The sequence below is a fragment of the Myripristis murdjan genome, chromosome 12 (genome assembly GCF_902150065.1).
Source record: "Myripristis murdjan chromosome 12, fMyrMur1.1, whole genome shotgun sequence".
Lineage (NCBI taxonomy): Eukaryota > Metazoa > Chordata > Actinopteri > Holocentriformes > Holocentridae > Myripristis > Myripristis murdjan.
Window position 1 is genome coordinate 20,242,664 of NC_043991.1, and position 18,337 is coordinate 20,261,000.

The following is an 18,337-nucleotide window of genomic DNA, read 5'->3' on the forward strand; positions in this document are numbered from 1 at the left end:
AATATGTGAAGTGGGTGGGGAGGTTGCAGTCCTGTTTATATTTCACTTGTCACCATCATCCCTCCTCCAACCCAAGACCCTCCCTCCGGTGACGCCAATTGCCATCGCGCTGATACGATTGGCTCTCTTGTAAACGTCATGGTATTGACGGGGCGTGATTGGCTGAGCGGGAGCCAGGACGTTGTATATGTCCGCCTGAACAACACTGGCTCTCAAAGCGGAAGTTTGGAGCGAGTGTGGATAACGGGAGTCACAGAGGGAATTGCTCTTCCTCTTTCTTCGCCATTCAGCCTGTCGTCACTGTGAATTAACTAAAGCCATCGACTTCAGAGGTGAGTTTCTGTCTAGCTGTGAGAACAACAAGGCGAGGGGCGGCTCTTTCAGGCCTGTCGTGGCTGTCATAACATGGCATGCGTGTTGTTTGCGCACCATGCCTGGACTGCAGAGCGCCGTTTCAGGCCAACACACTTCCTTTTCGCATTATCATGGCTGTTAACTATACATTTTAGGCTTGTAATGTGGTTAACGAGGGTGAAATGTGAGTATAACACGCTGAAGAGGCTGTCATGACGCCTGGGTGAGCCGCACCACACGGGGGCAGAGACTTCCTCCCCGCCGACACGGGGCGCAAACAGCTGACATGGCTGCACACACACACACATCTCCCAACTTAGTTTGATTAGTCAGGGCATTTCTCAGTGGTCCCGAGTGTCGCAGCTGTCGCATAGCTTCTCCTGCTGGGGCCTCGCTGCTTCTCGACATGAAAGCCAAACTCACCGTGGGCTGCATGGTTTATCAGCACGTCGCATCCACCCGCTGGAGTCATTTAATAATGTGAGCCGTCCAGCAGGTCGTGTGTCCTGTGCCTTTAATGTGCTGCTGCCCAGCCGAGTGACAACAGGTCAACTGGTTATCGGTCACTTATTATCTGTAAATTAAAAGTGCACCTGTTATGTCAGGGGTTTGAGCCGTAAAGACAGTAACAACAGGTGAATTAGACATGCATATGGTTGAAGGAAAAGAAGATAAATATCAAAATATCACGCAGGGATTGTCATGTGGAAAGTACCGTGATCTAATACAGTGATCTAAGGTACTTCCAAAATAAGTAAAAATTAAATAAAAAAAATAAAAATTTGACTAGTGAAAACGATTCAGTTACTAGTCCCAAAGCCTTCATCAGTATGTTAAGTTGTATTTATGATGAGCCTTTAGCGTTAAAAAGCTTTTGTTGTTCTTTTGTACAGTGTTTGCTGATGTTCTCACTACAACACAATGTGATCATGCTAATATGAATACTAATAATACCAAAGATATGGTTCAAAGCTTAATGTTAATGTGCAAAAAGAAAGGAGCTAGACGAAAAAAAGGGAGGTCAAATAAAAAAAGACAGTAGCTGAAAACTCAATACATGATAAATACAGTATGTAAAATAAAGTTTAAAAACATTAAAATAGATATGAAACAATACAAACGTCACATACTATATGAATTTATTTTCTGTGCATTTATTTCAACTTAAGTAATTTAAACTCACTTTAATAAAATATTTTAAAATACATTTTTTTATAGGTAGCAAAGTTAAGGGAAAGTTGTGATGGTCTACATGCGCCGGCTGTGCATCATACAAAACAATATACCAATTCAAAGCAACTTTATTTATCCCTGCAGAAGGCAATAAAAGTGGCTCACAGACAACATGCAGCACTAACACGTTTAAAACATTTAAAAAGGCGTTTAAATCAACACTAATGGCATCTTGATCTCATGTCGGCTGCACCTCAGAACTGACCGGAGAGATCTCATCCTGTAAAGCACAGGACAACCTGAGCGTCAGGCTGAGCATAATAAGGATCTGACGTGCTGGGAATTTGTGCGGAGACAAATATTTTATTGTACAGGATAATTCGGCACGGTTCAGTGGACGACAAATGGTCCTGTCTTGACCCATATTGATTCATCAATGCTGTCGCTACCAGGAAGCAAATTACGCGTCTGTGCTGTGGGCGTTATGCCAGTCCTGCAGGGCAGTCATCATTAAAACGTGGAGTGGAAGTCCTTTAGAGGGCAATCAGCTGAAGGTCACTTGGAAATGTTTGTGCTGGTGTCTAGTTTGAATCTGATGGAGCTTGTATTACTGATGCATTTAATGGGGATGAGCAGGAATTTATTGATGAGGCTGTGAAGTTGGGCTTGACCTGGATGTATCTGACAGAGTGCTGAGTATGAAGCCAGATATGTGTTTGTTTAAAATGATCATCCTTCAGTGTTATTGTCGTGATGTACCTTTTTACGCCACTTAAAGGACCATCCTGATGATTTTGCATGTTTGGTGTAATATCTACAAAATGTATAAACCTTTCCCCAAAGCAAGCAGTCGTATTTCAGAGCTCCCATATCATTTTTCCTCCTTTTTATCCAGCCACTGGTTCCCATTCATTCCACTACGATATGAAAATGAACTTTCAGAGACTACAAACTTTTTTCACTCCAGTATTCCATCACGATAATAAAGTTGTCCACATTAGTTTTCCTCAAAGCAGCAGCACTGTTGTGTTTTGATGACGTGAAATTGGGCGGAGTGAAACGGTCCCTCCACCAGAAAATAGTCCCCAGGGAAATGTTTGCTTTACACAGCAAATCATCAGGTGTGTGGTTTATGAATGATGACGACTTTGTTATGAAGCCACATTGTGTATTGTTTGAAAAGTTGGTAAAGAGATGATCCTGTTCATGTGTTATAGGTTTCCTGGTGCAGGTGTGATGAATACAGGAGGAACACTGTTCTCTCTAAATTTTCTGCTGTTTGCTTAGTTAGAAATGGAATTTAAGAAGTGTCCAGAATCTAGGATGGCTTCTTTAAATTAGTTGTGGTGGATTGGTTTGATTGGACAAGAGGCATTCCACTGTGACATTTTACTATCAGGTATCACGTGGCTTTACAGGTGTCCAGTAATAACCGTTAGTTGTGTTAACATTCAGGATCTTTATTATGACTAAATTTGCATCACGATGGTGCGGAGATGGAAACGCCTCTAAAAATAGTAATAGAGTTAAATCATGAATGGTGGACGAGGGGAGGAAAGAAGCCTGGATACTGCCTCTTTGTGTGTTTCGTGCCCCAGCTGTTGACTGTACTGCAGCGGGCTGAGGTTATGATGAGGGTTAGGAGATGTTGCAGGAAACTTTTGGGGCAATAAAGTTAAATGACTGGATGCCGTGGAAACCTCTAGGCAAGCTAGCTGGAAGTTAGCTATCAAATCAATTGAATTCTGACAGAACTATTTTTGTTTGTGGAACCAAAAAAAAATGTATTAAATAAATTAATCATAATCTGTTATGGCTTATTACCTTTATGTGATAAATTGCTTTGTTTGTGGAACTGGATACATTTGGAAATAGTCCGATTGCTGTTTATCTTGCATTTAGAAATGGAATGGAATGAAATATAAGATGGTTGGTGTAAAATAATTAACAGCAGTGTAGTGTAAGCCCAGTCCACTGTGTTTATAAATGAGAGGCACCTTGATAATGTTTGCATTTCATTTCATTCTTGTCCATCAGAGTATTTAGAAAAAAAATTGCTGACTGATTATAAAACCCTTCTTCTCTTCTGATACTGGGTTTCGGACATCAGCCCCACTTTACAGCACTTCCTGTTACAGATCTGCGTAATGTTTGTCCATAAGACATGGTATTTCATAATGGCAGCTTGGCAGTGCAGTCTCAGAAGCCAAGTTCCCAGCAAAGACTGACCCACTTTTTTTTTACAGAGCGACCTTTAACCTGCGTTTAAACAAATTGCACTAACTCCTTTTAGAGACTTTGTAGGGAAGGAGCTTCCTCATGCGTGAAGTTGGGACTGGCTGGTGGTTTGTGTCTGTGGTCTGCAAGGTTGTGGAAAAGCTCTGATCGTCCGGGTGGGGAGAAGTTATTTTTAATCCCAACTGGTCGGCTTTCCCACAACTGTCAGTGCTCGGGGAATGCAGGAGGACACATCAAGATAAAGCAAGTGGTATGGCTTGTTGGCAAAATGCGGTGGTACGCTGTTAAAAAGAGAGATGATGTATAGTATGTTTTGAAGCAAAGCATAGTTAATATAGATGAATGCAATGAATCATACTCTGCACAGTGGCTGTAGTTGTTTATTGCTTTTCATCCTCAGGGGTTTATGATGGTACGAGAGGTAATACAACATCATGTGGGTTACAAAATCCCCTGTAACCCACTTTATCACTGTTTGTTTAAACCAGGTGTTGGTGATATGTCTTGCATTGCATATCTCGCTCAGAGTGTTGTTTGTCGGTGTGTTTGTATTTTCATGGAGATAGCTGGCTAGACGTCCTAGATATTTCCAATACAGCTTCAGTTGAGTTTGATAGCAGAAAGGCATTCTTGAAAATGTAGAATAACACCAGCTGAAGTAGACAAATGGAGGGAAAGCTTATTAAAACACCTCCTCACAAAATGAGTTCTGGAGTGCATTGAATACATCACAGATTTGGGATAAATAATGGTGACACATTATCCGAGTGTCCCTCTTATGAAGCTGAAAATCCAATTTAGAGTGAAATGATCTAGCAGGCAGCTTTCAAGTTGAATCAAGCCATCATTTCTCAGTCTGTGGTGCCACAATGTGTGCCAGAATGCTCCAGTTCATTCAGTTTATCCGAGGAGAGAGTAAAAACTCAGGGCCAGGCAAACGTCCTGACAAATCCAATGTCACGGCGACCATGTCTTCATGTTTGTCCCTAGAGCGTAAGGTTGTCCAATAAAGTGTCACAGCACTTGACTAATGGATCTGATACGGTGGAGCTTTTCCTTTCTCCCTATTATCTTAAAAGGATCATCATCCCAAAGACAAAACATAGGATGAATTTAGCATGCAGGCAGACTTTTAAGGAATAGAGTCATTTCCCATGCCTTAGGATAGTTGGCCTTACAATTGTTTTACAGCACCAATACAACTAAATATAGTGAGATACTTGACGCAGAACTAGTGAAGCCTTTTGAAGAGGTTCTGCAAGTTTAGCCTCATATCTACAAAATGTACACACTTCATGTTTCTGCTAGTCTTTTCCCAAAGCAAGCAGTCGTTTTTTATAACACTAATTGCACTATGATGTGAAAATGAACTTTAAGAGACTTCAAACTTTGTTCATACCGGTATTTCATCACTGTAATGAAGTCGTCCACATTAGTTTTCCTAAAAGCAGCAGCACTGTTGTGTTTCAAATTTGAAAATGGAGGGATTTTGATTATATGTTGTGAAATCTTTAGAACCCCCAAATGATTTGCACAGTGGTTTGTTGCAATGTTGGTAAACTGTAGTGAGTGAGCCAAACATTCAGAATCACCGGTATGGTCCTTTTTTTATGTCATGAGTCACCAACAGACAAACAGTGATGAAGTTAAACCTGATGAAATGATGAACTGACACACTCATCAGAGAAACAGCTCTTCACACCCACTTATTTGCTTTTGTTTGTGTTCTAGCCAGTATCCAATAAGGTTTTAGCTTTATCTCGTGTTTGCTGACATTTGGGCCAGAGATTGTTCTTAAATATCAGCTGTCAGTCTGTCAGTGTCAACCACCTCTGATAACATGGAGCATAAACCTGCAGTGACATCTGTTTTTTTTTTTTTTTTTTTTTTTTTTTTTTTTTACATTTAATTGTTCAGTAATGGTTTTGTAGCTTAGCTCTTCATTTCAAAACAGTAATGTACCACTGAACAGCTGTGGTGGGTGGCCCCACATCAAAGACCTGCTAACTCTCATTAGTCTGGGTTTCACTGGCCAGTTTCAGTGTCTCACGATGGTCTCTGCACTTTATGAGGCTTTTCCATCCTGATGAGAATAAAAATCTAGGTTGACCACTGAATACTAGGAATTCTTGGACATGAAAAAGTGTTGACTGCAGGACTCCAGAACCCCATAGTAGTCAAGCTCTAGTATCCAGTGTGGGCCACACCTCATCCTGAAAAATGCTGATCACATTCAAATGCCCGTTTAGCATTGAAGAGATGACAACTGTTCTGGTGCAGCTGTGAGCAAAGGCTCCTGCAGCAGCTTGTCCTTTGGCGGTGGAGGTCACTGACTGGGAAAATGCTGTTTACTTCCTTCCCGGAGTCTTGTTACAAATATAAACACAACAACTTCCCAGTCATAATAAACCCTTTATGGAATAAAGATTTGCCGTCCACACTGTGGCAAGCCTGTTACGATACGAAGATATCAGATATATATGCTGATATGAAAACGTTTTTCCTGTCACTGTGTAAGACAAGGTACAGTAATAAGTTTTCATTACATTTCTGATAAGATTTCAAAGAGACTCTGACTCCTTTAATGCTCTTCTTCAAACACCTGGTTCACATGCAACATCTCAGATCCTGCTTTCAAACCATTAAAATATTGTCCTAAGTAGTTCAAGGGCATGCTCATGGCAAGTTAACTCCATGGAGTCCATTTTCAGGCATTGATTTTTAAAGTTTTTTTTTTTATTATTATTTTTAAGTTTAAATGTTTTTTTTCCCCCCAAAGCAAGCAGTGGTATTTTAGAATTGCAATATCATTTTTCCTCCCATTTGTCCAGCTATTTGTTTCTATTCATTCCACTACGGTATGAAAATGAACTTTCGAAGACTTCAAACTTTCTTCACACCAGCCTGACTTAGGTCTGGGAATTATTTTAGGTTTTTTTTTTTTTGTTCAAGCAGCTAATTGTTCTGGCCTGCAGGAATACCCTGGATGTTTTATACTAGGCTACATTTTAAATGAACAAAGAATAAATTATTGTAAATCAGCAGGGGGATCAACAGTCTCTGATGTATTTGTTCAGTCGCCCAGCATTATTATGAATCTCCTGAATTTAGTGTACACCCTGGGTTTTGAATTTGTAATATTACTAAAAAAGCTGCCAGTAGTGTCTTTGATATCACACCACCGCCAGACAGTGAAGCATTGCATAACACTTTAACTCATTGCTGTTCCATAATATGCTATTTTAAGCAGGTGTGACCACTGACAAACGGGGGGTTTTCTCAGGAATCTCCACCTCATTTATCAGTAGGAGCTTTTAGTCTTATCTGTGCAGAACAGTGCTTAGACTGTGTCACAGCTTAACCCTGTTTTGCATGCACTTACCAGCCAATTCCCACTTCAGCCCCATCAGAAAGTATGAAGACTCAGTGAGAATGTTGTTTATGCTTAACTGTAAACCAAGGTATTTTATTATTATCACATTTAATCCTAATGCTGTACTACATAGCTGACCTTGTATTGAAGGATGTCAGCATGAGGTCGGATAAAATGACCAAACAGATAAAATAAACAAGAAGCCCTGCCTTTATTAACGTTCTTCTAGCTCCCTCTTGTCTTAGACCTCCTTCCCACCATTAACATTGTGGGTGATTGGACTGTGTTCAGAAAGTGCAGAAATGCATACGGTGTAAATGTTCTTAAGATGAACTGAGGCACACAGACACATTTGGCGTCATTAACAACAAAGTATAAATGCAGTGTTTCTTCAGTCCACATCAAGGAGATGTGCAAACACAAGTGGATCCAAAGAGTGACCACAAAACAGGGATAATTATGTACTCAATCCACAGCCATCGGTTGCATTAACCAGCCATTAACCAACAGATTATTGAGAGCTCAATTAACCTTTTGAACATGGGAAAAAGGTGATGAGCAAATTTAGCAAGAAATTACCTGAAAATGAGCATGAAATTAGTTCTTTTTTTTTTCTTTTCTTTTTTTTTTAAAGTGCAAGAACATGACCTGGGAATTAGCCCAATAAAATTACAAGAAAATGGTCAGATAATAAAAAGAAAAAAACAGGCAAAAAGAACAAAATTAGTCAACCAGAAAAACACCAGAATATTACCAGACAATTAGCCAAAAAAAAAAAAAAATTACCAGAAAATTATCACAAAAATAGTTGTTATAAATTATGCAGTTAAATGTATGTTTTAGGTAACTTTATTATCATAAAATCAATCAGATATTTTGTAAAATTGCTAGCCATAAAACTACCAGCACTGAATGAAGGAATATATATTTGAGTATGTCACTACTATTGGACAATACTGGGTCTTTAAGAGATGTTACTGAGTTTAGCCTATTGATGATGATTATTTTTTCACATTTACTGTACAGTACGCCTTTGACAGGAGAGAACACATTACATAAATCCCATACAAGAACATACTTTAAACAGATGTGCCTTTGTGTGCCAGAGGAGTTTTCCCAGTGTTGTGCTCAAAAACGTCCTTATGAAAACATTTGTACCCTAAGGAAACTGAGCAGGAAATGCGCTCATGTCAAATGACCAGTTGACTAATGCACAGCCTGGCAACCTCCTTGTAGGATCTATGGGCACTTGTGGTTGAAGAGGAGATCACAAACAAGCCGGAACTCTGTTCAATATGACACTCTTAGGCGTTCAATATTTGTAATTCTATAAATACCCAGACATACACTGTTTATTCTGTGTTGTGAATAACATCTGAAAACCTTGTACGGTGCCATCACAGCACTTTCTGTGAATGGGAACCAGCATAGTGAGAATGAATGACGTAAATAAGACATAAAGAAGATGTCAAGCACATAGCTAACTGATAGTGCTGAACAATTAATCAAAATGCTATAAAAACCACAATGGTGTTTCAGAGATAGGCCTACCAGACATAAGAAAACAGACCCCAAAAGTCTCATCATTACTGTAAGAGCATTTTCAGTGAAAATGAAAACTGTTGTGTCAAAAATGAGCATCCTCACTCAAACTGTAATCATATCACCATTGTAGTATCTGTCAGTATAATAGCAATTTATTTTTGTAATACCTATATACCAGATGTGTTGTTGGAGAGTAGCTCAGAGCTGACAGGTTGTTCAGTTGTGTTGTGGCAGGTTTTATTTTCTCAGCGTATACTGTGTGATATAACTCAGCAATGACATTGATAACAGCAGAACCAGACACTTCATCCTGTGGCAGGTGGAAACTGATCCCTTTCCTGCTCCTTAGCATAATGGGACAAACCCAGTTATCAAGCAGGCTCTCTGTTGTTTCTCTGCTCCAAGCTGATCTTTGCCTGGTGATTTCTGTCTTCTTTTGTTTTTGTTTTATGCTCGACAGCAAATGGTACCATAATAAATAAATGGCAGATAATGTAATAATTTATCATCAGATTTCCTGCTAAATGTAAGAAATTTCTGCACATCATATCACATTATAACTCATATAACTGTCACAATGGCAAAACTTTATTTAATTGATGATGCAGTAATAATATTGACTAACAATGTCCTCAATGAAAATGCAATAACCTCAGTTGATTTCATTATTAGTCAGTGTTATTATAAGATCAAAAGTTAAAAATAGATAAAACCTTATATGAAGCAATAATCACTGGTCAATCCATTAATCTAATACCTACATAGATTGGATCATATTTACAATCTCTTTGGAGTGGCATTTTCTTTTAATTTATTTATTCACACACAAAAAAACAGTTAAAAAACTTAAACACTTCAAACACATTAAATGAAAAAAATCATGTTAAAAGTTTTACAGTGAAACTAATTAGAAGACAAAATATATATTTATTTACACATATGCACACATACATACATAAACCATAAAAATTTAGTAAATTTCTGTTTGACAGGTGTATAGAGAGGCACTTTTAAAACCACTGGTTTAGTACAACTATTAACTTTATTTTATTTTATTTTACTTAACTGGAACAATGCATATTAACCTTAATAAACAATTCTATAAATGTGCCAGAATTAGCCAAAAGGCTAGTTTTCATCTACAAAAAAAGTAAAAATGTAAAGGTAAAAAACTAAACAACATAATTATGGAAGTACACGCTAACAACGTTGTACTGAAAGAAATCTGCTACACTGACCGTGGTTTACGTTAAAATAAATTTTCATAGAGCTGAAATAATTGGCCCAGATGGACGGGGTGACATAAAGCAGCATTAAGTAAATGTGAGCCTGCAGCCTGATGAATACCTCTCCAGCAGTACCATGTGTCATTTTGTGCCAAAGAAACCCTGATTCACTATTCCTGGATTTGTTTTCGCAGTTTTTCTTCTTATCACCAGTTGTTAAGCTTTTTGTCACTTGTGTTTGGCTTGGCTAGCTCTCCATACGCTGGGACCCAGACTGATGAATCCAGTGGGAGTTTTATGACATATCCTGTTTGCCTGACCCTGCCTCTCATCAAATAAAATCACGATAATAATAATACTACTAATAATAATACTAATAGCCCTAACCCTGTCTTGTCCCTGCAGATGGGAGATGCCCAGTAACGTCCTCAGTTTGGCTCCAGTCTTCAACTCTCTGCCACCATGATGGCGAGCCGCTCGACTTCGCTGCCGGAGGTTTCGCCAAATCAGCCTCTCTCTTCTCACGTGGGATGTCGGACCGGCCAGGACTCTGAACCGCTGAGTGTGTTGGACTTCGCTGCTGAGCCCCCTCTGCCGGGCAAAACCATGGCGGACTGCAGCGCGCCGTCTACTGGCCAGCCCCAGTATTACATGCAGGTGTCGACCAAGCTGGACGGTCAGCTGCTGTCGCCGGTAGTGGAGGCGTTCTCCAAACAATGGTAGGCACTGCTTTTTGTCCACAGACTCTCTAATCAGCATTATGTTATTGCATTATGAAACTGTGGCTTGTCCATTAAAGGTAATGGGGTTCAGTTTTGGAAAGTTAAATTTCTTCTTGAACATTTCCTCAATGGTTTGTTCCTTCTCTCAAGGTCATTTAAAAGTTAAATATAGATTGCAAATGTGCACGATACAATTCAAGATTAACTTTATTATCACCTCCGCAGGGAAATTCAGCAAGACACTAAAACATAAGAGCTAAGAGACGTCCTTGTGAAATTGGTTTTCAAGTAAATTGATGAAGTACAAAACAGTTTAAACTACCATTTTTAAATGCATGTAGTGGTTGAGTCATCTGACAATACTGTAGGTGATTTCGGTTTTCCCTGAACTGGCGTGTGTGTGTGTGTGTGTGTGTGTGTGTGTACCTCCATTTAGCCAGGTACACTCCCGTCCAGTGCACAAATGGCACCAAAGCAAAACAGCTAAAACCAAAAATATAATTATATGGCTATGTTGAATACTTGGTTTTGATTGGACAATTAAAACATTCTGCATTATTTTTTTTCCTGAATGACTGATTGTTGTCGAGCTGCCACCTCATCACCGAACCTAGGTTTGAATAATAACACATTTTATGCCAATAATTACAAATGATTTCATGTTACTCTACACATTTAGTGGTAGGTGTCCCTGTGTTTCACACTCACACTCTCACACACACACACACCCACACACACACACCAATCTCATATCCCAGCTATCTCCACACCCACATGCCCGTGGAGCCAAGTGGAGGCTGTGGATTAGACAGCTGCCAAAGCTACATTTGTACAGGCACAAAACAAATGTGAAATATCCCACATATGGACATACAGGAAAGGATTATGTTATTTAGCCACGTAGTTCAACAAAATGTGAAAATGAAAAAAAGTTTGTTTGCTTTCTTTTATTTATTCTAGTCCCCATTTTTGTTGCAAAGCGCTCCTTGCTGTTGTGTTTCTGCACTGCACTTCCCAAACATCACCAGCACTGTGACGTGGACTTTCTTGTCTTCGTCTGTCCGGCCATGGTGGCTGTTTCTGATCATGCTTACCACCCCAAGGGACAGTAGTTCTCAAACTTCTTTAGGCTAGGGATCCCTTGGACGAGAGAGGTTTTTCCAAGGATGCCCTTTCGACCGTGTTAACGAGTGTTACGCTGGTTTTATTGCATGACATGTTGCCACTGGTCCCCACGTGTCAATATGAACTTTTTTTAATGAGGTAGCACAAATGTTTTAATTACTTTGTGGACCCCTGGCCATGTGTCCTCTGGAAACACTGAAGCTAAACCTGAATCCTGTCTTATTCACTCCAGAGCAGCTGGTGCCAATTTTAGAGATCAAAATTCATCATAGAGCAATCAGTGATAGAAAGTAGCCAAACTGACATTTATTTATATGAAAACAGCCGTGGAAAGCATTCACAAGTTTACAATTTAGAGCCCTGACACACCGCTGTTGTGGAAATAGAAATCTACATAAAGCAAAACAATTAAAGCTGCAAAAATTACAGGGGAGATACAGCTGTGCAACAGTCCTGCCCTTCTGCATTGATTTTCAGATGACCAATTGCTCTTCCTCTTCTATTGGTGCCTGAACTGGAAATGGATGATACTCGCAATCGATAGAAAATCAATAAGTGGAAATTGCACACTAAAATGGCCCTGGGTGGAGAAGAAGTATTTCTACTGTTTCATGGCTGTAAGCGGTATTATTTAGTACGTTGGTGTTAACGCTGACAAAGATGCTTTTTTTCTGGTGGATGTATCACCCTATCCCCATATGTGTGATCTGTTTATTTCATGAAAGGCTGCTGAGAAACATATGCCATTAATATGTTGACATAATACCCAAACCATTTCACTATTTGTTTTCATGAAATGTTCATCTGTTTGCTGAGAGGAGGCATGTGTTCCAGACAGAGATTAAGAGATTTACTCTGTTTTTGTATCTCCAGTGTTGTTCAGCAATGCTCTCTGCCACGGGCTGCTTTGTTTTTGTTTTTGATGATCGCTCTGATGTTGCTATTTTGTTTATGTTTTGGAGATTCTGAGATGGGGGAGGGGGAGGACATTCCTCCGACAGTAGCTTATTTTCCTGGTGCAATACGGCGATAAACATGCATCTGTAATCTTCCTGGTTGGAAAAAAAATGGGTAAATCATAGATTAGACACTCACACCGTGCTGAATTGAAAAGGGCAAAAGAAATCCTTGATGCAAATAATATGCCAATCCAGATCATATATAGGTCAGTTTATCATGGAAAGCAAAATATCATGTTAATGTATGTGTTTATGTAGGTAGATTATGTACTTGATGTTCAATTTAATCTCAGTGATTTCCTCATAATTGTTGTGCAAGGTTTCCCTGGAGACATTTGGCTTTTGTGTTTTAGGGAATTTTATTTGACCTCATTACACTTCAAAGCAAATCATACTTGACTTCATCTAGATAAATGTAATGAATGAAAATTATGAAAAGGACACACAATCCAAACAGTCCTATTCAGTTGAGGGGTAAAACCTTATATTGTTGTATCAAATTTTCTTATTTTCGAAATGTTCATTTATGATGAGAGTAATGACCTGATAAGTTACACAGACCTACTGTTCTTATTTGTTGTTCTTCTTTTTCCCTGTGTTTTTGAAAGACATCAAGCACCAGACAATCTGGGATAAATAAGTTAATAAATATGTCATCCTCCCTCCTCCAGCGCCCTCACAGAGCGACCCATGTGTCGCATCTGCCATGACAGCGGGGCCCAGGAGGAGCTTCTGTCTCCCTGTGAATGTGCCGGGACCCTGGCCACCATCCACCGGAGCTGCCTGGAGCACTGGCTCTCCGCCTCAGGAACCAGCTTCTGCGAGCTCTGCCACTACCAGTTCAACGTCCAGAGGAAGTCCAGGCCGCTGCTGGAGGTACGGCACAACCTGCATGGGAATTTGGACACATTTATAGAGGAGTATAGGAGTGCTTCTGTGTGTATTTGGGCCTTATTGTGTTTTTGTTCAAAAATCCAAGTCTGTTGTCCTGTAAGAGCAGGACTAAGTAGGTTTTTTTCATAGCATAGAAGCATAGACAGAATGAGCTTCATTGAATTACAAACCAATTTTGACTTCTGTGTTGAAGTGTTGCCATAGCTGCGTCATAGTGGCTTACATCAGTGTGAGCATATTGTTTTGTGTTAGAGCAAGATTGCTTAAACACGAGACCAGCAGTAGAGGTGTAGCAATGCACTATTTTGCAGTGTAATAAAGTGGCAAGCCAGTATACAGTGTTTAACTTTTTCTCCTTCACATTTTTGACAAATCATATATTATACACACAGAGGCTCTGAGACAAACTAAATCCATTGAGGAAAAAATCCGGTCCTCCTGGCTGTTCCTGAAGCTTTAATCTCATTTGTTAAAACTGACCTCACCTCAAGGAATATGACACGGATATCAATGTGAATTACAGCATGATGAGGATGTGTAACTTAAGTTAAACGGCACGTGTTGATGATTTTGCTTAATGTTCCTCGTTCATGTAGTGGATGCAGAACCCGGGTCTTCGTCAGGAGAAGCGCACCCTGTTTGGAGACATGGTTTGTTTCCTGCTCATCACCCCCCTGGCCACCATCTCTGGTTGGCTTTGCCTTCGTGGTGCCGTGGATCACCTCCATTTCTCCAGTCGCCTGGAGGCTGTAGGGCTCATCGCACTCACTGTCGCCCTCTTCACCATTTACCTCTTCTGGACCCTGGTTAGTAGGCCGGGAAGTGTGTGTGTGTGTGTGTGTGTGTGTGTATGAGAGAGAAAGACTGAGGAGGGGGCGATTTGGACACAGTCACCTGAAATTATAATGGATATATTTTGTTTCTAAGCGATTACTGTTGATCTCAAACTAAAAACAAAGAATGAGTCACTAATGAACAGTGTTGGGGGTGTTGTCACGTTTCCAGTTTGCTGTGGTTCACATCAGTGGAATAATTGATACTTTGTTGTGTTGTTCATTTGGTTCAAACAAACCAAAATGTATCAACAGGAGCCATGTGGGAGCTGTCAGCTGATCTGGTCTGATGGTTAGACCTGACTTCTTATTCTCATGTCCGTCCTCTCTTGCCTCTGTTCCAGGTGTCTCTCAGGTATCACTGCCGTCTGTACAACGAGTGGCGACAGACCAATCAGAGAGTTGTTCTCCTCCTTCCCAAGTTGCATTGTGAGCCGTCGGCACCGCCCCCTTTACAAGGCCCGCAGCGAGAAAAGCGGCCATCCAAAGAAACGATAGTCTGACCAGCCAGCCAGAAACTCTCTGCATTGCACTTTAAAGCGTTGGCTCTGAGATGCTTTGCCAGATTTGATATCACAGATGGACGCAGATACTTTGGGTCTTTGTCGCGCCTAAAGACTCATCCTCCTCAAAGTTCATTGTGAATAATGGAGGTCCCTCATCCTCCAGACTGAAAGATACTGCCAAGCGGAGAAGGTCTTGGATCCTCGTCCTGGATGGACTGCAGTGTTTTGGTGGACCAAACCAGGCTAAACTCTCGTCACTGTGATTGTAACCCGTGACTGCCATAGTGAGAGACGTGCATTAGGTTCTTCATTTGAAGTCCCTATTACATGTTCACACACCATTAAACCAACTGCCTCTAGTATAACTTAAAGGAGCACACCAGTGATTTTGATTTTTATCAACAAAATGTATGTACTTCACCTCTCTGATCATCTTCTCCCAAAGCAACCAGTCGTATTTTTCCTCCCTTTTCTCCAGCCACTGGTTTCCATTAATTCCACTTTAATATGAAAATGAACTTTCAGAGATTTCATCCCGTAGAAAAGTCATCCACATTAAAGCAGCAGCACTGTTAAGGCTTGGCCCGATATCTGATAATATGGAGTATTACGATATTTGTAGCTACATCCATCATTTTCTTCAACATCAAACAAATGTGCATAGATAATCATAGATAATATTGATTACATTTGTATGGCAATTTTGCAATTCATGCAAGAATGCATGTTAAACATTTAACTTGGGAAATTTTAGAAGAAATTTACGCTAAATTAAAATAAATGGAAGTTTCAAATTGTTTGGTTGATGTCAAAATCAATGATGATGGATATTGTGATATATTGATGAGACAGTATTGTCAAATAGGCATAGGTAATTCTGATTAGAAGAACGTTTGATGATTTGCAAAATGTGGGTAAATTGTCGTAAATGTGCCAAACATGCAGAATCACTGGTGTGGTCGTTTAAGAGCGACTGCTGCGCTGTAGTCGCCTGCGTTGAACAAGAACAAGTGATGAGTGATGAAGGCGAGACGCGGGCCGCAGCGACGCAACACGACCGTTTGATATGAAGTGGCTCACTCGATTTCACATCACAACTGATACTGGACTGGACTCTGCGTGGGTGTTTTTTTTGTGCCTCAGATTAGGTCAAGCACAGCCTTAAGGTGCTGTCCTGGTAAATGTTAATGTACACTAACAGCACTGATTTAATGTAATCGCAGTGAATTTGAATAAAGTATGTTAACTAACTCCACGGACAGCTATGGCACTAACGCTGATTGATAGGGACACATATCAACCAAAGGATTTTTGTTTTTTTGATTATTTGAGACAATTTGGCTTCAATCTTGGTTTTGTGTGTGTCTGTGTATGTATGTGTGTGTGCAAAAACTGTAATATACAATGTTTATTACCGGTGAGATGTTTCACAGTGTTTGTCATTTATGTAACTTTATTTGCTTGTGTTTCAGACAAGGTTTTCCAGGCTAAATGATTCATGGGGACCACAGACGATGCTCAAAAAAATTCAACAAATTTAATGTTTTCACGCTCCTGTCATTTACACCATGTAAAAAGCTCTGGAAGCCTACGGAAGCCTTAATGCATTCACTTAAAAAAAAAAAAAAAAAAAAAACACAACTAAACATGCTGCCCTTTTTCTGAATTAATGTTTTATTTTTATTATTATTATTATTATTATTATTAAATCTGCAGTTTGAATTGACAAAATTATTGTATCAGAGATGTTTATCATTAATTAAAAATAAGCAAGGCAGATTTTTTTGTTGTTGTTGTTGTTCCATCTTATTCCTTTTTTTTCCATGAATCCTTTTCTCACAATTCTGATTCATTTATCTGATTAATTCAGGGCATAATTGTTTTGTTTTGTTTTTTTTTTTTCTAAGTGAATGCGTTTTGCGTCTGTAGAAGCCTGTGTCCTGACATGTGATGTGTTCATATTTTACTTTGGGAAAGCTGACAGCATCACTCTGCTGCAGTTCCTCAGTTTTCTGCTCATGAAGGCCAAAACCAGTCGATCCGGAACAATCCTCTGAAATGAAGTGATACATGGAGCACTTATGTAACAACAAAACCTATTTATTTGTTCAGTAGCTGTCTTTAGTCTTAAATTTGTTCCTTTGGGTAACATGGAAGAATCTTTTTTTTCTGTCTCTGATTAAAATTTGGTGATTTGTCTTCTGTCTGCACCTCTAGTTTATATTAACTTTAATTCAATCAAAGTGTTTTGACAACTCCATGACTAAACTGTGGAAGTGGTTTGCTGACATGTGAGGCTCGGCCCGTGGCTTCGTACCTTCGACCGCAGCACGCCAGAGTCTTCATCACTGAGTATAACGCCCCTCATGTGTTATTGCTTAATTCAAATTAAACCCAGCTGACATGCCAACAGCTTCCCTGGTCACTTTTTCTTTCTTTCTTTCTTTCTTTTTTTACAGACAAACAAAGATGAGTGCTGTCTTTTAAAATGTTCTTGTACATTTCTGTCATCATTTTTTGTATATTATTTCTAATCATGGCTGATTCTGTCCCTTGTAGTCTCCCTGAGCTCAATGGAAACTACAAAACTAGAGGATGAAATGGGAAAGCAATTCAATACACCATAACAGGGCTGCAAGAAATCAGTGCTTCTTTTAATTAATGACCAAAGTTTGGGAGTAATTTGGTTACTCAGATTACTGTAGTTGTAGTTTTTCCAGTAATGAGGTAATGTAAAGGATTATGTTTTAATCACCTTGCAGTTCCTGTTCTAATAAAATTCTCATTACTTGTGTTGCTTCAGCACAGTAAGTATGGCAAATTAAACACTTGAAAACTCACATCTCTGGGCGATCAAATCACTCCCTCCTGTTTGTGTTGATACTCTTCTGCAGTGGGCGGCATCATTACATGAATTAATATTCAAAACACACCCCAGATCAGTACTCATATAATTTGGTGTCTGGTCTTGTCTTCTCCTGGTGTCCAGTAGTGGCTGATCTACGTTCATTAGTTGTGTTGAAAACCTCCATCATGTCAAAGGTGCACAGCACTGCCTGAAAGCTGCCATCTAGTGGTGAAACACTAGAGTGGCAGGTGGTGACACCAGCTGGCACAGAAACCCCTCAGTGCCTTGCTAGAAAACCACACTGACCTTGAAGACCATGAGACTCAGAGACTGGCCTCTCAGACTGCTGCCACAGCGTGAAAAGGTGTGTCGAAGAGCATCTGCGCCTTTGAAAACAGGCCTCACTGTTAGAGTAGTTCAAATACATCAGGAAACGCCTAATGAAACTTGTTACTGAGTTTTTGGCCTTAAAGGAGATGGCTGTCCAAACTCTTCACTATATCCAATTCTCTGATTGTTGATTTTACTCTGTTTATTTCAT

At 39.8% G+C, this 18,337-nt stretch overlaps 1 protein-coding gene across 1 annotated transcript; it reads left to right on the forward strand.

Annotated features, from left to right (window-relative positions):
* Nucleotides 1–203: 203 nt before the first annotated feature.
* LOC115368837 (E3 ubiquitin-protein ligase MARCH3) lies at nucleotides 204–16,596 on the forward strand. The gene is made up of 5 exons (XM_030065210.1): nucleotides 204–332; nucleotides 10,315–10,628; nucleotides 13,387–13,591; nucleotides 14,206–14,415; nucleotides 14,787–16,596. The coding sequence occupies exons 2-5, from the start codon at nucleotides 10,372–10,374 to the stop codon at nucleotides 14,943–14,945; spliced, it is 831 nt and encodes a 276-aa protein (XP_029921070.1). The 5' UTR covers nucleotides 204–332; nucleotides 10,315–10,371; the 3' UTR covers nucleotides 14,946–16,596.
* The last annotated feature ends 1,741 nt before the right edge of the window (nucleotides 16,597–18,337 follow it).

Excerpts from the sequence above, each read along its gene's own strand:
- LOC115368837 (XM_030065210.1), top strand. The coding sequence starts at position 10,372 with ATGATGGCGAGCCGCTCGACTTCGCTGCCGGAGGTTTCGCCAAATCAG. Across the intron at positions 10,629-13,386 it reads GAGGCGTTCTCCAAACAATG|CGCCCTCACAGAGCGACCCA; the intron begins GTAGGCACTGCT and ends TCCCTCCTCCAG. Across the intron at positions 14,416-14,786 it reads TTTACCTCTTCTGGACCCTG|GTGTCTCTCAGGTATCACTG; the intron begins GTTAGTAGGCCG and ends CCTCTGTTCCAG.